Source organism: Capricornis sumatraensis, chromosome 19, assembly GCF_032405125.1.
Source record: "Capricornis sumatraensis isolate serow.1 chromosome 19, serow.2, whole genome shotgun sequence".
Classification (NCBI taxonomy): domain Eukaryota; kingdom Metazoa; phylum Chordata; class Mammalia; order Artiodactyla; family Bovidae; genus Capricornis; species Capricornis sumatraensis.
The window spans coordinates 63412740-63434370 of NC_091087.1; the positions used below are offsets into that span (position 1 = coordinate 63412740).

General features: G+C 41.0%; 1 protein-coding gene across 1 annotated transcript in view; it reads right to left on the bottom strand.

The window, feature by feature from the left end:
* CATSPERB (cation channel sperm associated auxiliary subunit beta) overlaps positions 1-21631 on the bottom strand; it is a 136181-nt gene that overhangs the window by 71963 nt on the left and 42587 nt on the right. Inside the window, exons 6-9 of the mRNA XM_068990985.1 lie at positions 13900-14049; positions 4422-4517; positions 4163-4281; positions 3588-3620 (exon numbers count right to left, since the gene is read on the bottom strand). Of these exons, the coding sequence (XP_068847086.1) occupies positions 3588-3620; positions 4163-4281; positions 4422-4517; positions 13900-14049 (398 nt within the window). The remainder of the gene's footprint in view (positions 1-3587; positions 3621-4162; positions 4282-4421; positions 4518-13899; positions 14050-21631) is intronic.

Below are 21631 nucleotides of genomic sequence, written 5' to 3' on the forward strand. Positions count from 1 at the left end.
AGTAAATAAGGTAGTTCTTGACATGAAACCTAAAATCTGGTGAAACAAGTCAGAGGGCTCAACAGACAAAACAGGGTGACAAACGACAGCCATTAGTGGTGACAGCATTGAGACTGTACAGGAAAGGCACCCTTGGTAGTCACAGAGGGGAATGAAGAAGCAGTAGGAACTCTCTGAGTCATGGGTCCCTAACCTCCAGGATCTAATGCTTAATGATGTGTGGTGGAGTTGATGTAATAATAGTAGAAATAAATTGCACAATAAATGTAATATGCTTGAATCCTTCCACAACCATCCTCCCTCACTACAGTCTGTGGAAAAATTGTCTTCCATGAAACTGGTCCCTGGTGCCCAAAACGTTGGGGATCCTTGCTCTAAGTGAAATGAAAGGGAGGGGGAGGGAATGCACCCTAAGGAGATGAAACATCTTGTCCAACTGATTCAAAGTGTAAGAAATGATGGCTCATTTCAAGGTGTGTTTGCTGTGCCTGGAAAGGGCTTCTTGGGGTGAGGAGCAGGCACCACAAGGCTGAGGAAGGCACGAGAGGCTCTGACCATGAAGGACTTTCTATGTCTCTCAAGAGCTTGGATTTTATCCTTAAAGAAGTGACTCCAGATGCCTGCTATTTCCACTAACCAGATTTTGGCAGAGAGATTTTGCCTCATGTCAAGTTCCCAATTGAGGGCCTTTGCACCACTGTCTGGACATATTTTGGCAAAATCATTTCTTCAAATCATTTGAATTTCTGCTTCAATTTCACCCCCTTGGAGAGGTCTGCTATAATCACCTGGCTTAAAATACAATGTTATCTTCTCTTCCCTGTTTCTTTTTCCTGCTTTAATTTGAATAAGCCCTTTTTACTCTTCACAGTCTGCTTATGTTTGTGTACTTTTTCATGGTCTAGCTGCTTCAGGAGAATGGAAAGCTACAGGAGAGTCTGGACTTTATCTTGTATGTCTTTGTCTAAACAAGCCTGGCTCAACAAACTTCTGTTGAATGGATGAATAAGTTCAGTTCAGTTCAGTTGCTCAGTTGTGTCCGACTCTTTGCGATCCCATGAATCGCAGCACGCCAGGCCTCCCAGTCCATCACCAACTCTCGGAGTTCACTCAAACTCATGTCCATTGAGTCGGTGATGCCATCCAGCCATCTCATCCTCTGTCATCCCCTTGTCCTCCTGCCCCCAATCCCTCCCAGCATCAGTCTTTTCCAATGAGTCAACTCTTCACATGAGGTGGCCAAAGTACTGGAGTTTCAGCTTTAGCATCAGTCCTTCCAAAGAACACCCAGGGCTGATGTCCTTTAGAACGGACTGGTTGGATCTCCTTGCAGTCCAAGGGACTCTCAAGAGTCTTCTCCAACACCACAGTTCAAAAGCATCAATTCCTTGGCACTCAGCTTTCTTCACAGTCCAACTCTCACATCCATACATGACCACAGGAAAAACCATAGCCTTGAATAGATGGACCTTTGTTGGCAAAGTAATGTCTTTGCTTTTGAATATGCTATCTAAGTTGGTCATAACTTTCCTTCCAAGGAGTAAGCATCTTTTAATTTCAGGGCTGCAATCACCATCTGCAGTGATTTTGGAGCCCCCCAAAATACAGTCTGACACTGTTTCCACTGTTTCCCCATCTATTTCCCATGAAGTGATGGGACCAGATGCCATGATCTTCATTTTCTGAATGTTGAGCTTTAAGCCAACTGTTTCACTCTCCTCTTTCACTTTCATCAAGAGGCTTTTTAGTTTCTTTTCACATTCTGCCATAAGGGTGGTGTCATCTGCATATCTGAGGTTATTGATATTAATAAATCACCAAGTATTAACTCCTTCAAATTCCTGGCTGGATAGCCACACACATCCCATTCTTACTGTCCTTTCTTCAATCATTATAGAAGAAGCCTTTCCTAAAGGTAAATCCCTATACCTTTGAGAATAATTCACTTTCCCCTGCATTTTGCCCTGCCACATGACCTCACTATCTTTGGAATGCTTGTAATTCTTCTCTCTCTCATCATTACCAGAAGTCCCTGAGTTTTTGCTGAAATATTTCAGCTTAAGAGGATTTATTTTAGTATCCTTGTAAATAGTAAAAATGTCTATGAAGGGCAACTTGTGATTGTCTTTTAATATTGTACAAGCATTTACTCCTTTATGTGTCCATCCAAGTTCCAAGAATGTATTGTACCAATATAGCCAGATATGTACAAACTTGCTGGATACAAATTATTAATGGAAGCATTGTTTGTAATATAAAAGCAAAAGATTAGAAAAACTACTCAAGTATCTACTCATAGGAGACTGGTTAAGTAAACTCTGGTTAAGTTCACAGGATGGAATATATGCAGCTATAAAAACACAGAAGGGTGGGCTCAGGCCTGGTGAAAAGCATAGATAAGTTTCCTGCCTCCCTTAGAGTTCACATTTCTAGTTCCATCATTATTTCTGGCATCCCACTTCTTCACGGGAATCTCTGGATGATAAACTCTCCTGATGGCTCATCTGTGAAAATTTCTTTTCTTCACCCTCACTCTTGAGTGATAGAGTTTTTCTCAGTTTGGAATTCTGTCCTTGACAGTTGTCCTCCTTGCTGTTTGTAATGGAAGTCAGTTTTGCCTGCCAGACCTTCCCAGTTCTCAGCTTGACGTTTCTTGGAATCAGTGAAGCAAGAAGTCAGTTCCTTTTACTTCCTGAGAAGTAAGTGCCTCTTTGCTTTAGTCAGTGTGAGTGAGTGTGCATGTGTGTGCCCGTGTGCATCTGTGCCCACAGGCCTATATGGGAGGGGACATGGCAAAAGGCTATAAATACTCATAATTTTGTTGTGCTCATATGTTGATGGCAATGAGGCAATGACTTAGTTGAATTTCAAAACCTGACCTCATAACAGAGGGGAGATAATTGATGGAACAAAATCACACCCCCAAAAGCCAGAATCAGAGCTTATATGGTTGCTTGTATCATATTAGAAAGAGTGCCCCTTTCTCTCTGTAGACACAGACTCACGTGAGGGTCAGGAGCAGGCAGACTGAGGAGTCAAGTGTTAAGCCAGATTTCATCTCTATCTTTTCTTTACTTTTTTGTTTTTTTAAGTTTTTTTTGATGTGGACCATTTTTTAAAAAGTCTTTATTAAATCTGCCACAATATTGCTTCTGTTCTACATTTTGTTTTTTTTGGCCCTGAGGCATGTCGGATCTTAGCTCCCCAACCGTGGGTTGAACCCATGTCCACTGAATTGAAAGGTGAAGTCTTAACCACGGCACTGCCGAACCACTGGACTGCCCATCTTTTCAACTGGGTGCTCTTGTGCAGAACACATTGAACAGCCACAGCAATCCTGGACAGAACATATAAAGAAGGGGTAAGGGCTGCCTATAAAACAAAGAGTGGCATTTCCTCCTTTGAAACAGAACAAGAGATCATTGTTTAATGGTTAGTGGAAACACATCTTTAAGTTCAAACTGTAAATAATATTGTAGTGTCAGGTATCATCTATATCATGAATTCTTGTCTTGCACCTCATCTCCTTAGGTCACCAAGGAAATGAATATCTTCTAACAAACCCTTGGAAATTGAAAGCATCTTACCCTTTCGAAACCACAAAAGTCTACCCTTGAAAGCTAGAAGAAAGAAAAGAAGGAATTTAAATTTTTGCTTGCAATCAGAAGGCATGATAAAACATAGCAGTTTAAATTACACATGTGTTTTCTACATGTATGTATTTGAAACTTCCCATAAATTTGTATAGCAACAAAACTAGCCATTTCTAAATGATATATTCAACACTATAAGGCAAAGGAAAAAGTCATGATATTATGCTTTTACATTTCAATTTTAAGATATATCACATGTAACTCAAGTATCCAATATTTCTACTTTATATCACATAAGATATTTAAGGTTAACTTCTAGTTACAGAGCAATTCAGTTCAGTTCAGTCTCTTAGTCATGTCAGACTTTTGCGACCCCATGAATTGCAGCACGCCAGGCCTCCCTGTCCATCACCAACTCCCGGAGTTCACTCAAACTCACGTCCATCGAGTCCGTGATGCCATCTAGCCATCTCATCCTCTGTCGTCCCCTTTTCCTCCTGCCCCCAACCCCTCCCAGCATCAGAGTCTTTTCCAATGAGTCAACTCTTCGCATGAGGCAATTCACTTACCATTAAGACAGAGGATGATGGATAACGAAGATCTCTACTTATAAAAAGACCCAAAGAGGTGAGGATAACTAAAAAATGATTTGTTAAAACCATATCCACCACTGAGAGCTGTTTGTGTTCTAAAGGAAGAAATCATATAATGGGTTAAAAGATAAGGGAAAAGTGATGTTTTCAGCAAAGCAAAGACATTTCATAAATATTCATCAAATGTTGATGCAAAGGAAAATGTCAAAGATGAAGTCACTGTTAGAGGAATTACCTTCTCCAACTTGGGAATAGACCATATCTGTCAGGTTATACCATTGGGTATCATCATAATCCCAAAATCCAGAAAAGCTGAGGCCTATGTAAACACCTATCATGAGAGAAAAGGGATATTAAGGCAAGATAACTGCAAAGTGAGTAACTAACTCCTAAGGTGCTAAGGTTTTAGGACGGAGAGCCGGCACCTGCCCCACCTTCCAGCCTATGCTCTACCCTTGCCCCAAACCCCCAAAGTGAAGTTTGAGTGTCACTTCCCCAAGCATTGGAAAGATAAAGTAACTTGAGTTGTACCACAGGAGTTTAGCCAGCCATCAAATTATTAAGGATTTTGTTTTATATTGAAGGAGATCAGAATATGTCATCCCTAAAATATGCCACTTTGGCAACAGAGTTTTGAGCTGGAGGCAGCTGAGAATCAAGAAATGCAGGAAGAGTTCTCTGCCTCCCTTTTCCTGCTAAAAAGCAGGGCATTTTCTAACCACTTCACCTGTATCAGGAAGTGAAAGTGAAAGTCGCTCAGTTGTTTCTGACTCTTGACACCATGGAATATACAGTCCATGGAATTCTCCAAGCCAGAATACTGGAGTGGGTAGTATTCTTCTCCAGGGGATCTTCCCAACACAGGCATTGAACCCAGGTCTCCCACACTGCAGGTGGATTCTTTACCAGCTGAGCCAAAAGGGAAGCAAGCCCAAGAATACTGGAGTGGGTAGCCTATCCCTTCTCCAATGGATCTTCCCAACCCAGGGATCAAACCAGGATCTCCTGCATTGCAGGCAGATTCTTTACCAACTGAGCTATGAGGGAAGTCCCTAAAACCAGGAAGAGAAGAGAGCAATCTTCTCACCAGAGACAGGGAGATGATTCCAAAATGAGTCTGAATAAACAGACTTCTATAAAATAAGTCTTATCTTCCATGAGTCCACCCACAAATTTCCTCATCACGTCACAATTTCTTGTCCCTTGAGGTCTAGACTCCTTTCCTTTGTTAAGATGGTATATAAGCCTCCAAGTTTAACTAGTTCTCTGAGTTTCATTTCTCTTCTGGGAATTCCCATGATTATAAATATTAATAAAAAGTACATGCCTTTTCTCCTGCTAATGTCTTCGTTAGTTGGGAGGCCCCCAGTCATAACATATGAGGATACAGAAAGAAATTTTCCTTCCTGATAATATCCTTCCAAGCAAAAATATGTCCCTATTTCAAGAATACAATTATAGTGAACAATACAAAAATTCCAGAAAAAAACATTAAAATGCAAAACCCAAGAGGGAAGAAGTTGTGTTTGATTTACTTTATTTTTTGAAAGTGATTTGCTTTATTGTGATTTTTAAAATAGAATAAATTGTTAATAAGGGAATCTATTTGTGGCTCAGATGGTAAAGAATCTGCCTGTAATGCAGGAAACCCTGGTTCAATCACTGGGTTGGGAAGATCCCCTGGAGAAGGGAATGGCTACCTACTCTAGTATTCTTTCCCTTAGAGAAAAGGGAAAGGCTACCCACTCCAGTATTCTGGCCTGGAGAATTCCATCTACTGTACAGCCCATGGGATCGCAAAGAGTCAGACACGATTGAGTGACTTTCACTTTCACTAGTATTCTCGCCTGGAGAATTCCATGGACAGAGGAGCATGGTGGGCTGCAGGGCACAGGGTCGCAAAGAGTCAGACATGACTGAGCAACTAACACTTTACTTCATTCAAACTTTGAGAACTTATTAAAAAGAGACTGAACATGTTGCAAATACCGAAACCACTTTGTTCCTTGATCTTACCTTTCCTTGGCCATAGAAGGAATGTTAAGCATCTTTTGTGTTTTAAATGTGGAACATTAATATGAAATCTAGTCAACACGCATATAACTATGCAGGTGGTAGAAGGAGCCTGAAGAGAGTTGATAATCTAATGCATATGCTTTGTTTCTAAAAGATGAATGCAGCATCACTCAGATTCTGACGTGTGTGTTTTAACTCCTAGATATTTTCTGTGTAGGGAAAGATATGGAAGAAAATGCTATCATCATCCACTTTTTCCAGAAAGAGGAAAGCTAAAGGCAAGCTTTGCTTTCCTAAGGCAAAAGCTAAGCATATCACATGAGCAGACTCCGGCAAAGTCTAGAAATGTTTAATAGAGAGGTAAGTAGTAAAATAAAAGCTTATTCTGGTTGATATTTTATGCTGAAATTAAGTTGCAGGCTATTCTCTGTGACAAACTGGCCATAATTGTATCTCAGGGTTACAGAAGCTGATGTAGACCATTGCAATGATTTTGGATTTTATTCTAATGGGCAACGGGAAGCCACTGGAATGTTTGAAGCCAGAAAGTAGTGTGATTTGTTTTACACTTGAGATCATTGTGGTGACTGTTTGGATCGTGGGTTGTACTAGGGTTAGAAACAGGGAGACCACTTGAGAGGCTGTGAATTAGTCTCATGGAAAACCATTGTTATCTTGGCCTAAGATTTTACCAGAGGAGAGAAGTGGTCATGCTGAGGATAGACACTGGATGTGGCCTCATCCTGGAATGTCATCAGAGTAAGAACAGTCAAAAGTCAATGCTAAATTTTATATTTGAGTAATTGGATATACATTAGGATGAAAAGTACTAGATAGGAACAGATTTTAAAGGGAGATGAATCAAGAATTTTGGCTTAGCTTTGTTATATCAGAGATGCTCATTAGATACCAATAGGAAGTATAAAACAGACAATTAAGTGTGGGAGTTTGGTCTCAAGGAAGTGGTCAGCACCAGAAATACAAATTCAGGGATCATCAGCCTGAAGGTGGCATTATTACCAAAGGACTAGATTACATTTCTCGGAGAGGATCTGGTAGAGTTGAGGACAAAGCCTTATTTCATTGACATGTTAGGGGTCACAACAAATGAGCCGGTTTAGAAAACTAAGGATTGACCAATGAGGTAAGATAAATGTAACTATAGGTGGTGTAAGGAAGCCAAAAGAATAAAGTGTTCTGTTGAGAAGTAAATTAGTTAACTGTGTCAAATTCTGCTGGGAGGGAGAGTAGAATGAGGATAAAGAATTGACTGTTGGAATTGACAACACGGAGATCATGGGTGACCTTAGAATGAATTGTTTCAGAACAATGGTAGGAACAATCTGATTTGCAGGGTAATGAAGATAAAACCTCAGATATGCAGATAACACCACCATTATGGAAGAAACTGAAGAGGAACTAAAAAGCCTCTTGATGAAAGTGAAAGAGGAGAGTGAAAAAGTTGGCTCAAAGCTCAACATTCAGAAAACGAAGATCATGGCATCTGGTCCCATCACTTCATGGCAAATAGATGGGGAAACAGTGGAAACAGTGACTGACTTTATTTTTTGGGGCTCCAAAATCACTGCAGATGGTGACTGCAGCCATGAAATTAAAAGACACTTACTCCTTGGAAGGAAAGTTATGACTAACCTAGATAGCATATTGAAAAGCAGAGATATTACTTTGCCAACAAAGATCTGTCTAGTCAAGACTATGGTTTTTCCAGTGGTCATGTATGGATGTGAGAGTTGGACTGTGAAGTAAGCTGAGCACTGAAGAATTGATGCTTTTGAACTGTGGTGTTGGAGAAGACTCTTGAGAGTCCCTTAGACTGCAAGGAGATCCAACCAGTCCAACCTAAAGGAAATCAGTCCTGAACATTCATTGGAAGGACTGATGCTGAAACTGAAACTCCAATACTTTGGCCACCTCATGTGAAGAGTTGACTCATTGGAAAAGACCCTGACAATGGGAGGGATTGGGGGTAGGAGGAGAAGGGGACAACAGAGGATGAGATGGCTGAATGGCATCACTGACTCGATGGACATGAGTTTGAGTGAACTCCAGGAGTTGGTGATGGACAGGGAGGCCTGGCATGCTGTGATTCATGGGGTCGCAAAGAGTCGGGCACGACTGAGCGACTGAACTGAACTGAAGATAAAATAGGAAGGTGGAAAATGTAATGCCATCTACAATAAATTCTCCCAATCATTTTGTTTGAAGGGGAACAGAGGAATGAGGGATGGCGGTAAAGTGAGATAAATGAAGATTTTGGCTAAGATGGAGGATATTAGGGTATGTTTGTATACTAATGCATCTAATCCACTGAGGAGGGACAGAGTGATGATATAGGAGAGAAAGGTGAGAACTGCAGGACAGACGCAGGAGTAAGGTTCTCCAGGTGATTGGAGAGAATAGGATGCAGGACACAAGGAGTGATGGGCAGCCTTAGGCACAGCAGAGAGATTTCTCACAATGCAACAGGCAAGAAGGCAAAGCATGCAAGTACTAAGGCAGGTAAGGTGACAGGTGAGTGAAGAAGCGGTGATGGAATGCCTTGTGATCAGTCTTGATCTTCTACATCAAGTATTTTTTAAAAATAAATTTATTTATTTTAATTGGAGATTAATTACTTTACAATATTGTATTGGTTTTGCCACACATCAACATGAATCCACCACAGGTATACACGTGTTCCCGATCCTGAACCCCCCTCCCTCCTCCCTCCCCATACCATCCCTCTAGGTCGTCTCAGTGCACCAGTCCCAAGCACCCAGTATCATGCATCGAACCTGGACTGGCTATTCGTTTCATATCTGATATTATACATGTTTCAATGCCATTCTCCCAAATCATCCCACCCTCGCCCTCTCCCACAGAGTCCAAAAGACTGTTCTATACATCTGTGTCTCTTTTGTTGTCTGGCATACAGGGTTATCATTACCATCTTTCTAAATTCCATGTATATGCATTAGTATACTGTACTGGTGTTTTTCTTTCTGGCTTACTTCACTCTGTATAATCGGCTCCAGTTTCATCCACCTCATTAGAATGGGTTCAAATATATTCCTTTTAATGGCTGAGTGATACTCCATTGTGTATATGTACCACAGCTTTCTTATCCATTCATCTGCTGATGGACATGTAGGTTGCTTCCATGTCCTGACTATTATAAACAGTGCTGCAATGAACATTGGGGTACACGTGTCTCTTTCAGTTCTGGTTTCCTCAGTGTGTATGCCCAGCAGTGGGATTGCTGGGTCATAAGGCAGTTCTATTTCCAGTTTTTTAAGGACTCTCCGCACTGTTCTCCATAGTGACTGTACTAGTTTGCATTCCCACCAACAGTGTAAGAGGGCTCCCTTTTCTCCACACCCTCTCCAGCATTTATTGCTTGCAGACTTTTGGATCGTAGCCATTCTGACGGGTGTGAAATGGTACCTCATTGTGGTTTTGATTTGCATTTCTCTGATAATGAGTGTACATCAAGTATTAAAGGCACAGCTGAGAGCAGAGAGGGAAAGGAGGTGAGGCACAGCACTTGAGGAGTGGGAAGAGGTGTGACCAGGTCACTCTGCAGAATGGGAAAATAAACATCCCAAGGAAGAGAGGTGGGATTTCTGGGTCATTCTGAGTACCCACTTGAGACTTGAAATCATGAATTTATGCTGAGACCAGCTGGTGGAATTTTAAAGAGACTGGTGTGCAACTTTTGTCTACTAATATTCTGCTCTGCCAATGGAGTAGAGATGGTTTTAATGACAGGTCGGATTATGCAGGCAAGAAAGAAAGAGAAGGGCAAAGAAGTTACAGAAGTATTTATAAAGAGAGACAAAATTATGGTGAAAAAGTAAGTATGTTGTGTAGTGAAAAAAAAGTGGCGGAGAAAACGTATTGATGTCTCCAAGAAATCCAAATGTCAGACTGTGAATACTAGGGTAAGACAAAAGTATAGAAGGTAGTGCACAGAGCATGAGATGATTGTAGTGGAGATTTTGGAGGCAGTAACAATATTAGAGACAACAAGGTCAAGAAAATGACCACAGAAGTAAGACGGGGGAAAGATCACTGGGGAAGAACAGGCCTTGAAAGCATTGGTCCATATGGGTGGTGAAATCACCAAAAATAGTAACAAAAATAAGGTGGGGAGAAAGGTAGGGGTCCAGATGCTAAACTCATCAATGAAAGTGAGTGATGGGAAGGTTGTCATACACTGGCAGCCAAGAAGAGTTAGAGGGAGTAAAGTCTGACTACAAAGGGACTGAACATTTTCAAGGAGAAGACAGGAGTTAATTATTAAGAAGTAGCCCTTAAGGAATGAGGACAATGACTCCTTGAGACTCAAACATGTGAGACGGCTGCAGAGAAAAGAATGATAACTGGGATTGGCCAGATTACTCTTTACAGCAATTGAGGGGACCATTCAGAGAAAAGATTAGTAGTATGGGGGAATTTACTGATAACAGACCACATATTCCAATGAATGGATTTGGGAGAATGGAGATGGACCTACGTTTCAGTTCAGTTCAGTTGCTCAGTTGTGTCCAACTCTTTGCAATTCCATGGACTGCAGCAAACCAGGTCTCCCTGTCCATCGCCAGCTTCTGGAGTTTACTCAAACTCATGTTCATTGAGTCAGTGATGCCATCCAACTATCTCATCCTCTGTTGTCCCCTTCTCCTGCCTTCAATCTTTCCCAGCATCAGGGACTTTTCTAATGAGTCAGTTCTTTGCATCAGGTGGCCAAAGTATTGAAGCTTCAGCTTTAGCATCAGTCCTTCCAATGAATCTTCAGGACTGATTTCCTTTAGGATTGACTGGTGGATCTCCTTGCAATCCAAGGGACTCTCAAGAGTCTTCTCCAACACCACAGTTCAAAAGCATCAATTCTTCAGCGCTCAGCTATCTTTATAGTCCAACTCTTATATCCATACATGACTACTAGAAAAACCATAACTTTCACTAGACAGACCTTTGTTGGCAAAGTAATGTCTCTGCTCTTTAATATGCTGTCTTTGTTGATCATAACGTCTTTTTAATTTCACAGCTGCAGTCACCATCTGCAGTGATTTGGAGCCCCCCAGAATAAAGTCTGTCACTGTTTCTTTGTTTCCCCATCTATTCGCCATCAAGTGATGGGACCAGATACCACAGTATTAGTTTTCTGAATGTTGTCTGGGTGAAATTAAAGGAAATTCAGAATAGTATGTGGTATAAAGTAACCGAAAGTGACCTGGAGGCTTGGGTTTCTGTAGTGACATAAAATTGGGGTGAGAGGCATGATGGATGTATTAGGAGTGTCATAGAGGAGGAAGATGGGTAATAATTCCAGACTGGAACATATGGACCATATGAGGCTCCTGGATTCCTGTTCTCACCATTGACTCCATTTGGGATGAAGCTTCATTGGTGTGGGGAGGGCAGATGAACCAAAGCCTCACAAAGGAATGGTCAGTGGCAGCCTGATACTGTGGGAATTTATTTTCTGCTTCAGCACACCAATGGCCAGCTGAGGGAAAAAGTGGGTTCATCTAAAAACAGGTTTCCAAAAGTTCCTTCTCTTGAGATGTTGAAGTGATCGAGTGAGTGAGACCCTGAGGAACTGAGACTTGCCTTCTCTCCTATGATTCTTGGGGGTGTGGCAGGATGCAGAGACTGGCTCCTCTCCTGTGTCTCACAAAAGTATGGCAGGTTTGGACAGAGAAAAGAGGAAGGGGCCCTGGCCTTGCATCCATGGAACAAAGCTAGAAAAGGAGCTGAGTTTCCATCTGGATGAGAGAGAGGAAAATGAGACACAGTTTCTCACTGAACTAATTCTGCACAAGCAGGCTGGAGCTAGGATAATTAAAAGACTGCAAGTCATTGGAATTCAAAGAAACTTGGGGCAAGGCTATCTATATATCCCTATACCAGTGTGTATTACTTGAATCTATTACTCTATCATGGTAGGGCAACCTATTATGCTGTTTTATTCCTTAAAGTCATGTTTGTTAGTCGTGTTGCTTTAGACTCCCACATGAATTTTGGTATTGGCTTATCAATTTCCATATACACAAAAGTACAGCTGTAATTTTTCTTGGATTTGTATTGAATTGATTGATAAATTTTGAGAGAACTAACATTTTTACATAAAATCATTTTTAGTCTCTCTTTATAGCCTTCATTAAAATTTTATAATTTCTACACAAGCCTTGCAAGTCTTTTTTGGTTTATTTATAGGTCCCTATTACTTTCTGAATAGGGTTTTTAAATTTATAATCTTTTAATCAGTCTTTAGTGGAGTGGTTTTTATATACTGATACGTTTGTCAATTCCATAGCATTCCCATACTTGTTCTGATAGTTTGTCTGTTGATTCTTTTGGATTTTTATATAGATACACATATAATCTAGGGGTAATAAAATTTGTTTCCTATCTTTTAGTTCTTTTATTTATTTTTTTTCCTTTAGAAATATCAGATTTGGGGTCACTGAAGTCATCAATGACCTATGAAAAACAATCTAGAATAAGACGATTAGTAATTGAAAAGTGTAGGATGCTATTAATTATAATAATAATAGAAAAACACTTAACAAAATAATGTGATACCTCAGAACAACTTTACATATTTACGTGTGGCAGGAATAGAAGATGGATTAGAACTGCAATGAATTATCTCTGGGAAGAAAGAACATATTAATGGAGGACAGAGTATCAAGTGGGGCTTCCCTGGTGGCTCAGACAGTAAAGCATTGAGAGAGTCATTTCCTAGGCAGGTTGATAAGAAGTCTAGGGGTCCCCAAGGAGAGAGCGGTCTGGAACTCTCAAGGAAGAAGAAAGGATAAACTTTTTTCCCCCTCACATTCCTTAGGATTATATAACAATAATGTATCCTGTCTGAGGACAGTCTCTAGATTAAACCTTCTGGCTAATCCTGTTATCTTAAAATGTAAATTATGGGTGTAGGTCTGGTGAGGTCTTTACAACCTTTAGACATACTTTTGATTCATTGGAGAGTATATAACTCCACTGCTAACACTAGCAAGAGGGTACTCTTTCTGCCCTCTTCTGATGCCTATGTCAGAAGCTTTCTGTATTTCCTTTATACTTTAATAAAACTTTTATTACACAAAAACTCTGAGCAATCAAGCCTCATTCATCTCTGGCCCCAGACTGAATTATTCTCCAGAGGCCAAGAATCCCGGCATATTTTTGTGGTTCAGCAACTACCTTTCAGCAACCGCCTGCAATGAGGGAGACTTGGGTTCGATCCCTGGGTTGGGAAGATATCCTGGAGAAGGAAATGGCAGACCACTCCAGTACTCTTGCCTGGAAAATTCCATGGATGGAGGATCCTCATAGTCTACAGTCCATGGTGTCGCAAAGAGTCAGACACGACTGAGTGACTTCACTTTCTGATAAACCTTTTTATCCTCTGCTGTACAGAAGCAGTAGGTATTTCCAAACATAAATCACCAGAGTATCAAGGAAATTTGGAGAGACATTAAAGTTAGTAGTAACATGGCAAAATGTCACAGAGAAAAAAGTTTATCACACTAGCAAGCAGACAAGGGAAAATGACAAAGTTCTTAGGTATTTTTAGGAAACATTTTCACTCCATTATGCCTGCATGTTTAACTTGTACTGCCAACTAAACATAACTGTCATATAATACAAAATGCCATCCCCAATTCTGAATAAAGTCACAAACTTACCATTAAGTGTTGTGTTCATAACGAAGCCAAGTAATGCCACATCATTGGCACAGGGACACTTTGTCGTTTTGAGATCTACCACATGTGGATATAATTGCTGGATTGTTCTTTTGTTCATCACAGTGCCAAGTTTCCAGTGAAGGATAGGTTCTGTGGAAATCAAGTTTTGGTGTTTAAATTACAGCAGCACTCTTGAAAATAGAACATTACTGCTTTCTTTTTTTCTGTCTTTTTAAAAAGTTAAAAAAAAATTTAAATTGAAGTATAGCTGATTTACAACGTTGTGTTAATTACTGTTGTACTACAAAATGATTCTGCTATACATACATACCAACATATATATATATGTGCATATACATATTCTCTTTTACATATTCTTTTCCATTATGGTTTATCACAAGATACTGAGTGTAGTTCCCTGTACTATACAATAGGACCTTGTTGTTTATCCAGTCTATATGGATACCCATTCTATATGAATCAGAAGTTTGCATTTGTTAATCCCAAACTCCCAATCCATCCTTCTACCCACCCCCGCCTTGGCAACCACCAGTCTATTCTCTATGTCCATGATTCTGTTTCTGTTTCATAGATAGGTTCATTTCTGTCATACTTTAGATTCCACATATAAGTGATATCATATGGTATTTATCTTTATCTTTCTGACTTACTTCACTTAGTGTGATAATTTCTACATGCATGTTTCTGCATCCATGTTCCTGCAAAGGGCATTATTTCCTTTTTTTATGGCTGAGTAATATTCCATTGTGCACAGGAGCAGTGGCTGCACCAACACAGGAGCAGCCGAGAGGAACTACCCCATGTCCAAGGTCAGGGGTGGTGGCTGAGAGGAGCTACCCCATGTACAAGGTCAGGGGTGGTGGCTGAGAGGAGATATTCAACGTGAAACATAAGGAGCAGTGGCTGCACTTTGCTGGAGCAGCTGTGAAGAGATCACCCATGTCCAAAGTAAGAGAAACCCAAGTAAGATGGTAGGCGCTGACAGAGAGCTTCAGAGGGCACACAGACTGAAACCACAATCACAGACAACTAGCCAATCTGATCACATGGACCACAGCCTTGTCTAACTCAATGAAACTAAGCCATGCCGTGTGGGGCCATCCCAGATGGATGGGTCATGGTGGAGAGGTCTGACAGAATGTGGTCCACTGGAGACGGGAATGGCAAACCACTTCAGTATTCTTGCCCTGAGAGTCCCATGAAAAGTATGAAAAGATAGGACACTGAAAGATGAACTCCCCAGGTCAGTAGGTGCCCAATATGCTACTGGAGATCAGTAGAGAAATAACTCCAGAAAGAATGAAGGAATGGAGCCAAAGCAAAAACAACACCCAGTTGTGGATGGGACTGGTGATAGAAGCAAGGTTCAATGCTGTAAGAGCAATATTGCATAGGAACCTGGAATGTTAGGTCCATGAATCAAGGCAAATTGGAAGTGGTCAAACAGGAGATGGCAAGAGTGAACATCGACATTCTAGGAATCAGTGAACTAAGATGGACTGGAATGGGTGAATTTAACTCAGATAACCTTTGTATCTACTACCATGGGCAGGAAATCCCTTAGAAGAAATGGAGTAGCCACCAAAATGGCTTTCAACAAAAAAGTCCAAAATGTAGTACTTGGATGCAATCTCAAAAACAACAGAATGATCTCTGTTCGTTTCCAAGGCAAACCATTCAATATCATGGTAATCCAAATCTATGCTCCGACAGGTTATGCTGAAGAAGCTGAAGTTGAATGGTTCTATGAAGACCTACAAGACCTTCTAGAACTAACACCCCCCAAAAGATGTCCTTTTCATTCCAGGGGACTGGAATGCAAAAGTAGGAAGTCAAGAAACACTTGGAGTAACAGGCAAATCTGGCCTTGGAGTACAGAATGAAGCAGGGCAAAGGCTAATAGAGTTCTGCCAAGAGAACGCACTAGTCATAGCAAACACCCTCTTCCAACAACACAAGAAAAGACTCTACACATGGGCATCACCAGACGGTCAACACTGAAATCAGATTGATTATATTCTATTGGATTTTACTGCTGCTGGAGCTGCTAATGACTTTTTCCATACCTTCTCTAACTTTATTTCTGGAAAAAAATTCTGCTGTTGGTGCTCTAATTTTACTTCTTATAATCATTCTTCCTTGTATTGTCAGGATTCTTCAGCAGAACATTCAGAAGCTTGTGACTGAGCTGCATCTGACTGCTTTAAGAAATAAAAAAGGGGGAGATGCCAGGAGCCAGTGTGAGGAACTCCGCCCATGGCAAAGGTCATGAGGAAGGAGGATTGGCATACGCAAAGGTGGGATCGAGCCTCAGGAGACCCCCTGTTCCCGAGCATCTACCCCCAAAACCAGAGTCTGCCTACTTTACTGTTTTATGCTCTCACCCATACCTATGAATTTACAGGGGGCTGTCCCCCACCACCTCTCTAGGAGAAGGAGTTAACTTGCAGCTTCAGTCAATAAAAATTCCTGGGTGTGACAGAGTGTTCAACTTACAAACTCCTGTGAAGTTTCTCTAGCCTGCCTGAGCAGGTTCGTCCAGCCACATGTGATTGTATACAGCCTTCCAACCGTGAGAGGCACGAGATGCTTTAAACTTTCTAAATACAGATTCTTTTGAGAAGTTAGAAATTATTAGTAGAGTGGGTTGGTTAGAAATTATACTGGTGAAGGGTTTTCATTTGTTGGGCCAATATTTGCTGCTAAGTCTCCACATTCTTTGCCCTTATACACATTAATGAATATAACTAGCATATAAGAGAAATAAGTATTAACCTTTGCTATTAATCATGTTAAATCTTAGGCTAAGTAAATTCCTTTCTTGATTATAACCCCCTGCACCCTCACCCTATAGGAATGCAACTTTATCTGGTACCTTCAGAGGGTGGTGCCTGGTTTAAGAAAAAATCACCCCTGGAAAAAATAAGTTTTCTGGTTGACTGACCATTATCAGAAAGGGCCATAAAATGTCAGCAGGACTCATGGCCAGAAGATGATGTAAAACCCCTAAGACCTTTGTATACATTTATATGAAGCACCTGATTTTGACAAGGGTCAGGTCTGCTGACCCCACGTGACTCTGTATTCTATTTCTATGTGTAACAAAAAGTATATAAGCAAACATGAAAATAAAGAAAAAGGATCAGTTTCTGGAAAGACTGATTCCCCCATGTCATTCTTTCTTGTTCTCCATTTTTCTGGCTGAATTCCCATCTGGAGCATGGAGGCTCACCATGTCTATTTACTTGCCCTGGCTTCTAAGACCTACGCAAGAGGGAGCCCAAGGCAGGGCACCCTCCGCTATTCAAGCAGGCAACTGTGGCCTACATAGATGGTGCAAATTCCTTGTCTTGGAGTTTTATTGGTTTTCCACGTAAACCAAGTTATTCAGCCTTTTTCTCCACTAATATTTCCTACTATACTATCCTTTTCTAATCTCTCTTTATATTTCTAATTAAATAGCTTTTTCCTAGGATGCCGACTCCATCTCCCCTTCGAATTACCCTGGATCCACCAGGGCTGGACCCTGGCAAAGAAGCTCTATACAGTCAGCAAAAACAAGACTGGGAGCTGACTGTGGCTCAGATCATGAACTCCTTATTGCCAAATTCAGACTTATATTGAAGAAAGGGAAAACCACTAGGCCATTCAGGTATGACCTAAATCAAATCCCTTGTGATTATACAGTAGAAGTGAGAAATAGATTTAAGGGACTAGATCTGATAGACAGAGTGCCTGATGAAATATGGATGGAGGTTTGTGACATTGCACAGGAGATAGGAATCAAGACCATTCACAAGAAAAAGAAATGTAAAAAAGCAAAATGGCTGTCTGAGGAGGCCTTACAAATAGCTCTGAAAAGAAGAGAAGTGAAAAACAAAGGAGAAAAGGAAAGATATTCCCATTTGAATGCAAAGTTCCAAAGAATAGCAAGGAGAGATAAGAAAGCCTTCCTCAGCAATCAGTGCAAAGAAATAGAGGAAAACAATAGAATGGGAAAGACTAGAGATCTCTTCAAGACAATTAGAGATATCAAGGGAACATTTCGTGCAAAGATGGGCTCGATAAAGGACAGAAATGGTATGGCCCTAACAGAAGCAGAAGATATTAAGAAGAGGTGGCAGGAATACACAGAAGAGCTATACAAAAAAGACCTTCACAACCCAGATAATCATGATGGTGGACTCACTCACACTCACCTAAAGCCAGACATCCTGGACTGTGAAGTCAAATGGGCCTTAGAAAGCATCACTACAAACAAAGCTAGTGGAGGTGATGGAATTCCTGTTGAGCTGTTTCAAATCCTAAAAGATGATGCTGTGAAAGTGCTGCACTCAATATGCCAGCAAATTGGGAAAACTGAGCAGTGGCCACAGGACTGGAAAAGGTCGCTTTTCATTCCAATCCCAAAGAAAGGCAATGTCAAAGAATGTTCAAACTACTGCACAATTGCACTCATCTCACATGCTAGTAAAATAATGCTCAAAATTCTCCAAGCCAGGCTTCAGCAATTCGTGAACCGTGAACTTCCTGATGTTCAAGCTGGTTTTAGAAAAGGCAGAGGAACCAGAGATCAAATCACCAACATGAGTTGGATCATCGAAAAAGCAAGATAGTTTCAGAAAAACATCTATTTCTGCTTTATTGACTATGCCAAAGCCTTTAAACTGTGGAAAATTCTGAAGGAGATGGGAATACCAGACCACCTGACCTGCCTCTTGAGAAACCTGTATGCAGGTCAGGAAGCAACAGTTAGAACTGGACATGGAACAACAGATGGGTTCCAAATAGGAAAAGGAGTACATCAAGGCTGTATATTGTTACCCTGCTTATTTAACTTATGCGCAGAATACATCATGAGAAATGCTGGGCTGGAGGAAACACAAGCTAGAATCAAGATTGCTGGGAGAAATATCAATAAGCTCATATATGCAGATCACTTGATGAAAGTGAAAGAGGAGAGTGAAAAAGTTGGCTTAAAGCTCAACATTCAGAAAACTAAGATCATAGCATCCAGTTCCATCACTTTATGGGAAATAGATGGGGAGACAGTGAAAATAGTGGCTGACTTTATTTTTGGGGGCTCCAAAATCACTGCAGATGGTGACTGCAGCCATGAGATTAAAAGATGCTTACTTCTTGGAAGGAAAGTTATGACCAACCTGCTGCTGCTGCTGCTGCTGCTAAGTCGCCCCAGTCGTGTCCGACTCTACGCGACCCCATAGATGGATTCTCCAAGCAAGAACACTGGAGTGGGTTGCCATTTCCTTCTCCAACGCATGAAAGTGAACAGTGAATGTGAAGTTGCTTAGTCATGTCCGACTCTTAGCGACCCCATGGACTGCAGCCCACCAGCCTCCTCTGTCCATGGGATTTTTCAGGCAAGAGTACTGGAGTGGGATGCCACTAGACAGCATATTAAAAAGCAGAGACATTACTTTGTCAACAAAGGTCTATCTAGTCAAGGCTATGGTTTTTCCAGTAGTCATGTATGGATGTGAGAGTTGGACCATAAAGAAAGCTGAGCACCGAAGAATTGATGCTTTTGAACTGTGGTGTTGGAGAAGACTCTTGAGAGTCCCTTGGATTGCCAGGAGATCCAACCAGTCCATCCTAAAGGAAATCAGTCCTGGGTGTTCATTGGAAGGACTGATGTTGAAGCTGAAGCTCCAATGTTTGGCCACCTGATGTGAAGAGCTGACTCATTTGAAATGACTCTGATGCTGGGAAAGATTGAGGGCAAGAGGAGAAGGGAATGACAGAGGATGAAATGGTTGGATGGCATCACTGACTCAATGGTCATGAGTTTGGGTAAACTCTGGGAGTTGGTGATGGACAGGGAGGCCTGGCATACTGCCGTTTATGGGGTCGCAAAGAATCAGACTCGATTGAGTGACTGAACTGACCTGAACTGAATATTCCATTGTATATTAGTACTGTGTCTTCTTTATCCTTTTATCTGTTGATGGACATTTAAGTTGTTTCCATGTCTTGGCTATTGTTAATAGTGCTGCTATGAACATAGGAGTGCATATATCTTTTTGAATTGTAGTTTTGTCTGGATTCATGCCCAGGAGTGGGATTGCTAATAATTGGCAATTCTATTGTTAGTTTTCTGAGGAACCTCTATACTGTTTTCCACCAACTGTGTAGGAAGTTTCCACCCACAGCATAGGAAGGTTCCCCTTTCTCCACACCCTCTCCAGCATTTATTATATGTAGACTTAAAGAAATATATTTATTTGGTTGTGCTAGGTCTTAATCTTTGATTTTTGTTGTGGCATGAGGAATCTAGTTTCCTGACCAGGGACTGAACCTGGGCCCCCTGCATTGGGGGCATGGAGTCTTAGCCACTGGACCACCAGGGAAGTCCCTGTAGCCTTTTTAATGATGGCCATTCTGACCAAGGGGGCTTCCCTGGTGGCTCGGATGGTGAAGAATCTGCCTACAATTTGGGAGACCTGAGTTCAATCCCTGGGTCAGGAAGACCCCCTGGAGAAGGGAATGGCTACCAACTCCAGTATTCTTGCCTGGAGAATTCCATGGACAGAAGAGCCTGGCAGGCTACAGTCCATGTGGTCACAAAGAGTTGGACATGACTGAGTGATCTGAATTCTCTCTACATCATTCTGACTAATGAGAAGGTACTTTACTGCAGTTTTGATTTGCATTTCTTAAATAATTAATTATTTCTTTCTTCTAAGGATTTTTTAAAAATTATGTAAAGGAACTATTTCATTGTTTAAAAAAATAGGTGTATCACCTCATTTTTCATCAGTTAAAAATAGGTTGATTCTTATTTTCCAAAGTATGAGGAATGAAGGTTAATTTCCTTGAAGGGGGCCTGACAAAGTCATACAGCAGAAGAACATGTCATGTGGGAGATACTGTTTTGAACATCTTTAGGAAATACAATTGGCCACAGGATCTATCCCTAGAAATGGCATTGCTGGATCACAGGGTTTGCACATTTATAACTTAGAGAATAACTTCTGCTTTGAGAGGCCCCATATTTCCTTTCTGTTCACTTTCCCAATCCCATAGAGATGGCAGGAGATATAGATAAATAAGAATAAATCTGGAACAGCAACAGAGAATGGGGAAAGTTGTCATCAGTGGCCAAGACACTTGGAGGGATTTCTGGAAGATACCAAGGAGTCAGGGAGAGACTAACAGGAAAAACCAGTCAGAGGCAAGACATTTCCAACCCCTCAACCCAGCAATCTATTCTTAGATATACAAAGGGCTGGACCTGGACAAAGTCAAAATTTATGCACGAGAAATGAGAGAATTAATTTTTCTGAAAAAAAATGAGAAAAGAGAATATAAAAAGTAAGCCAGGACAGTTTGACAGAGTACTGCTGTCTGAATTTCAAAAATAGTCAAAGGACTTTTAAGAACAGAGATACAGTCACTCCATAGCTGTTTACATTTCTGCAACATGAATCTCCTCATCAAATTTTCAATAAAGTCTGCTATAAAACCAAAAACTTAGTATTTACTTACTATATTCTACAGTTTGGGCAAAGTAAGAAAAGGAACTAAATTTCCATCTAGGCTGACATAGTGTAGCACAGGTATGGCCAAGTAGGAAAAGAGACACAATTTATAACCAAATTAATTCATTCTGAAATTCAAAGAAATCTGAGGCAAGGCGGCTGACTTTCCAGGTTGTAGCATGTGTGTACAGACGATTAATGACCATATCTCA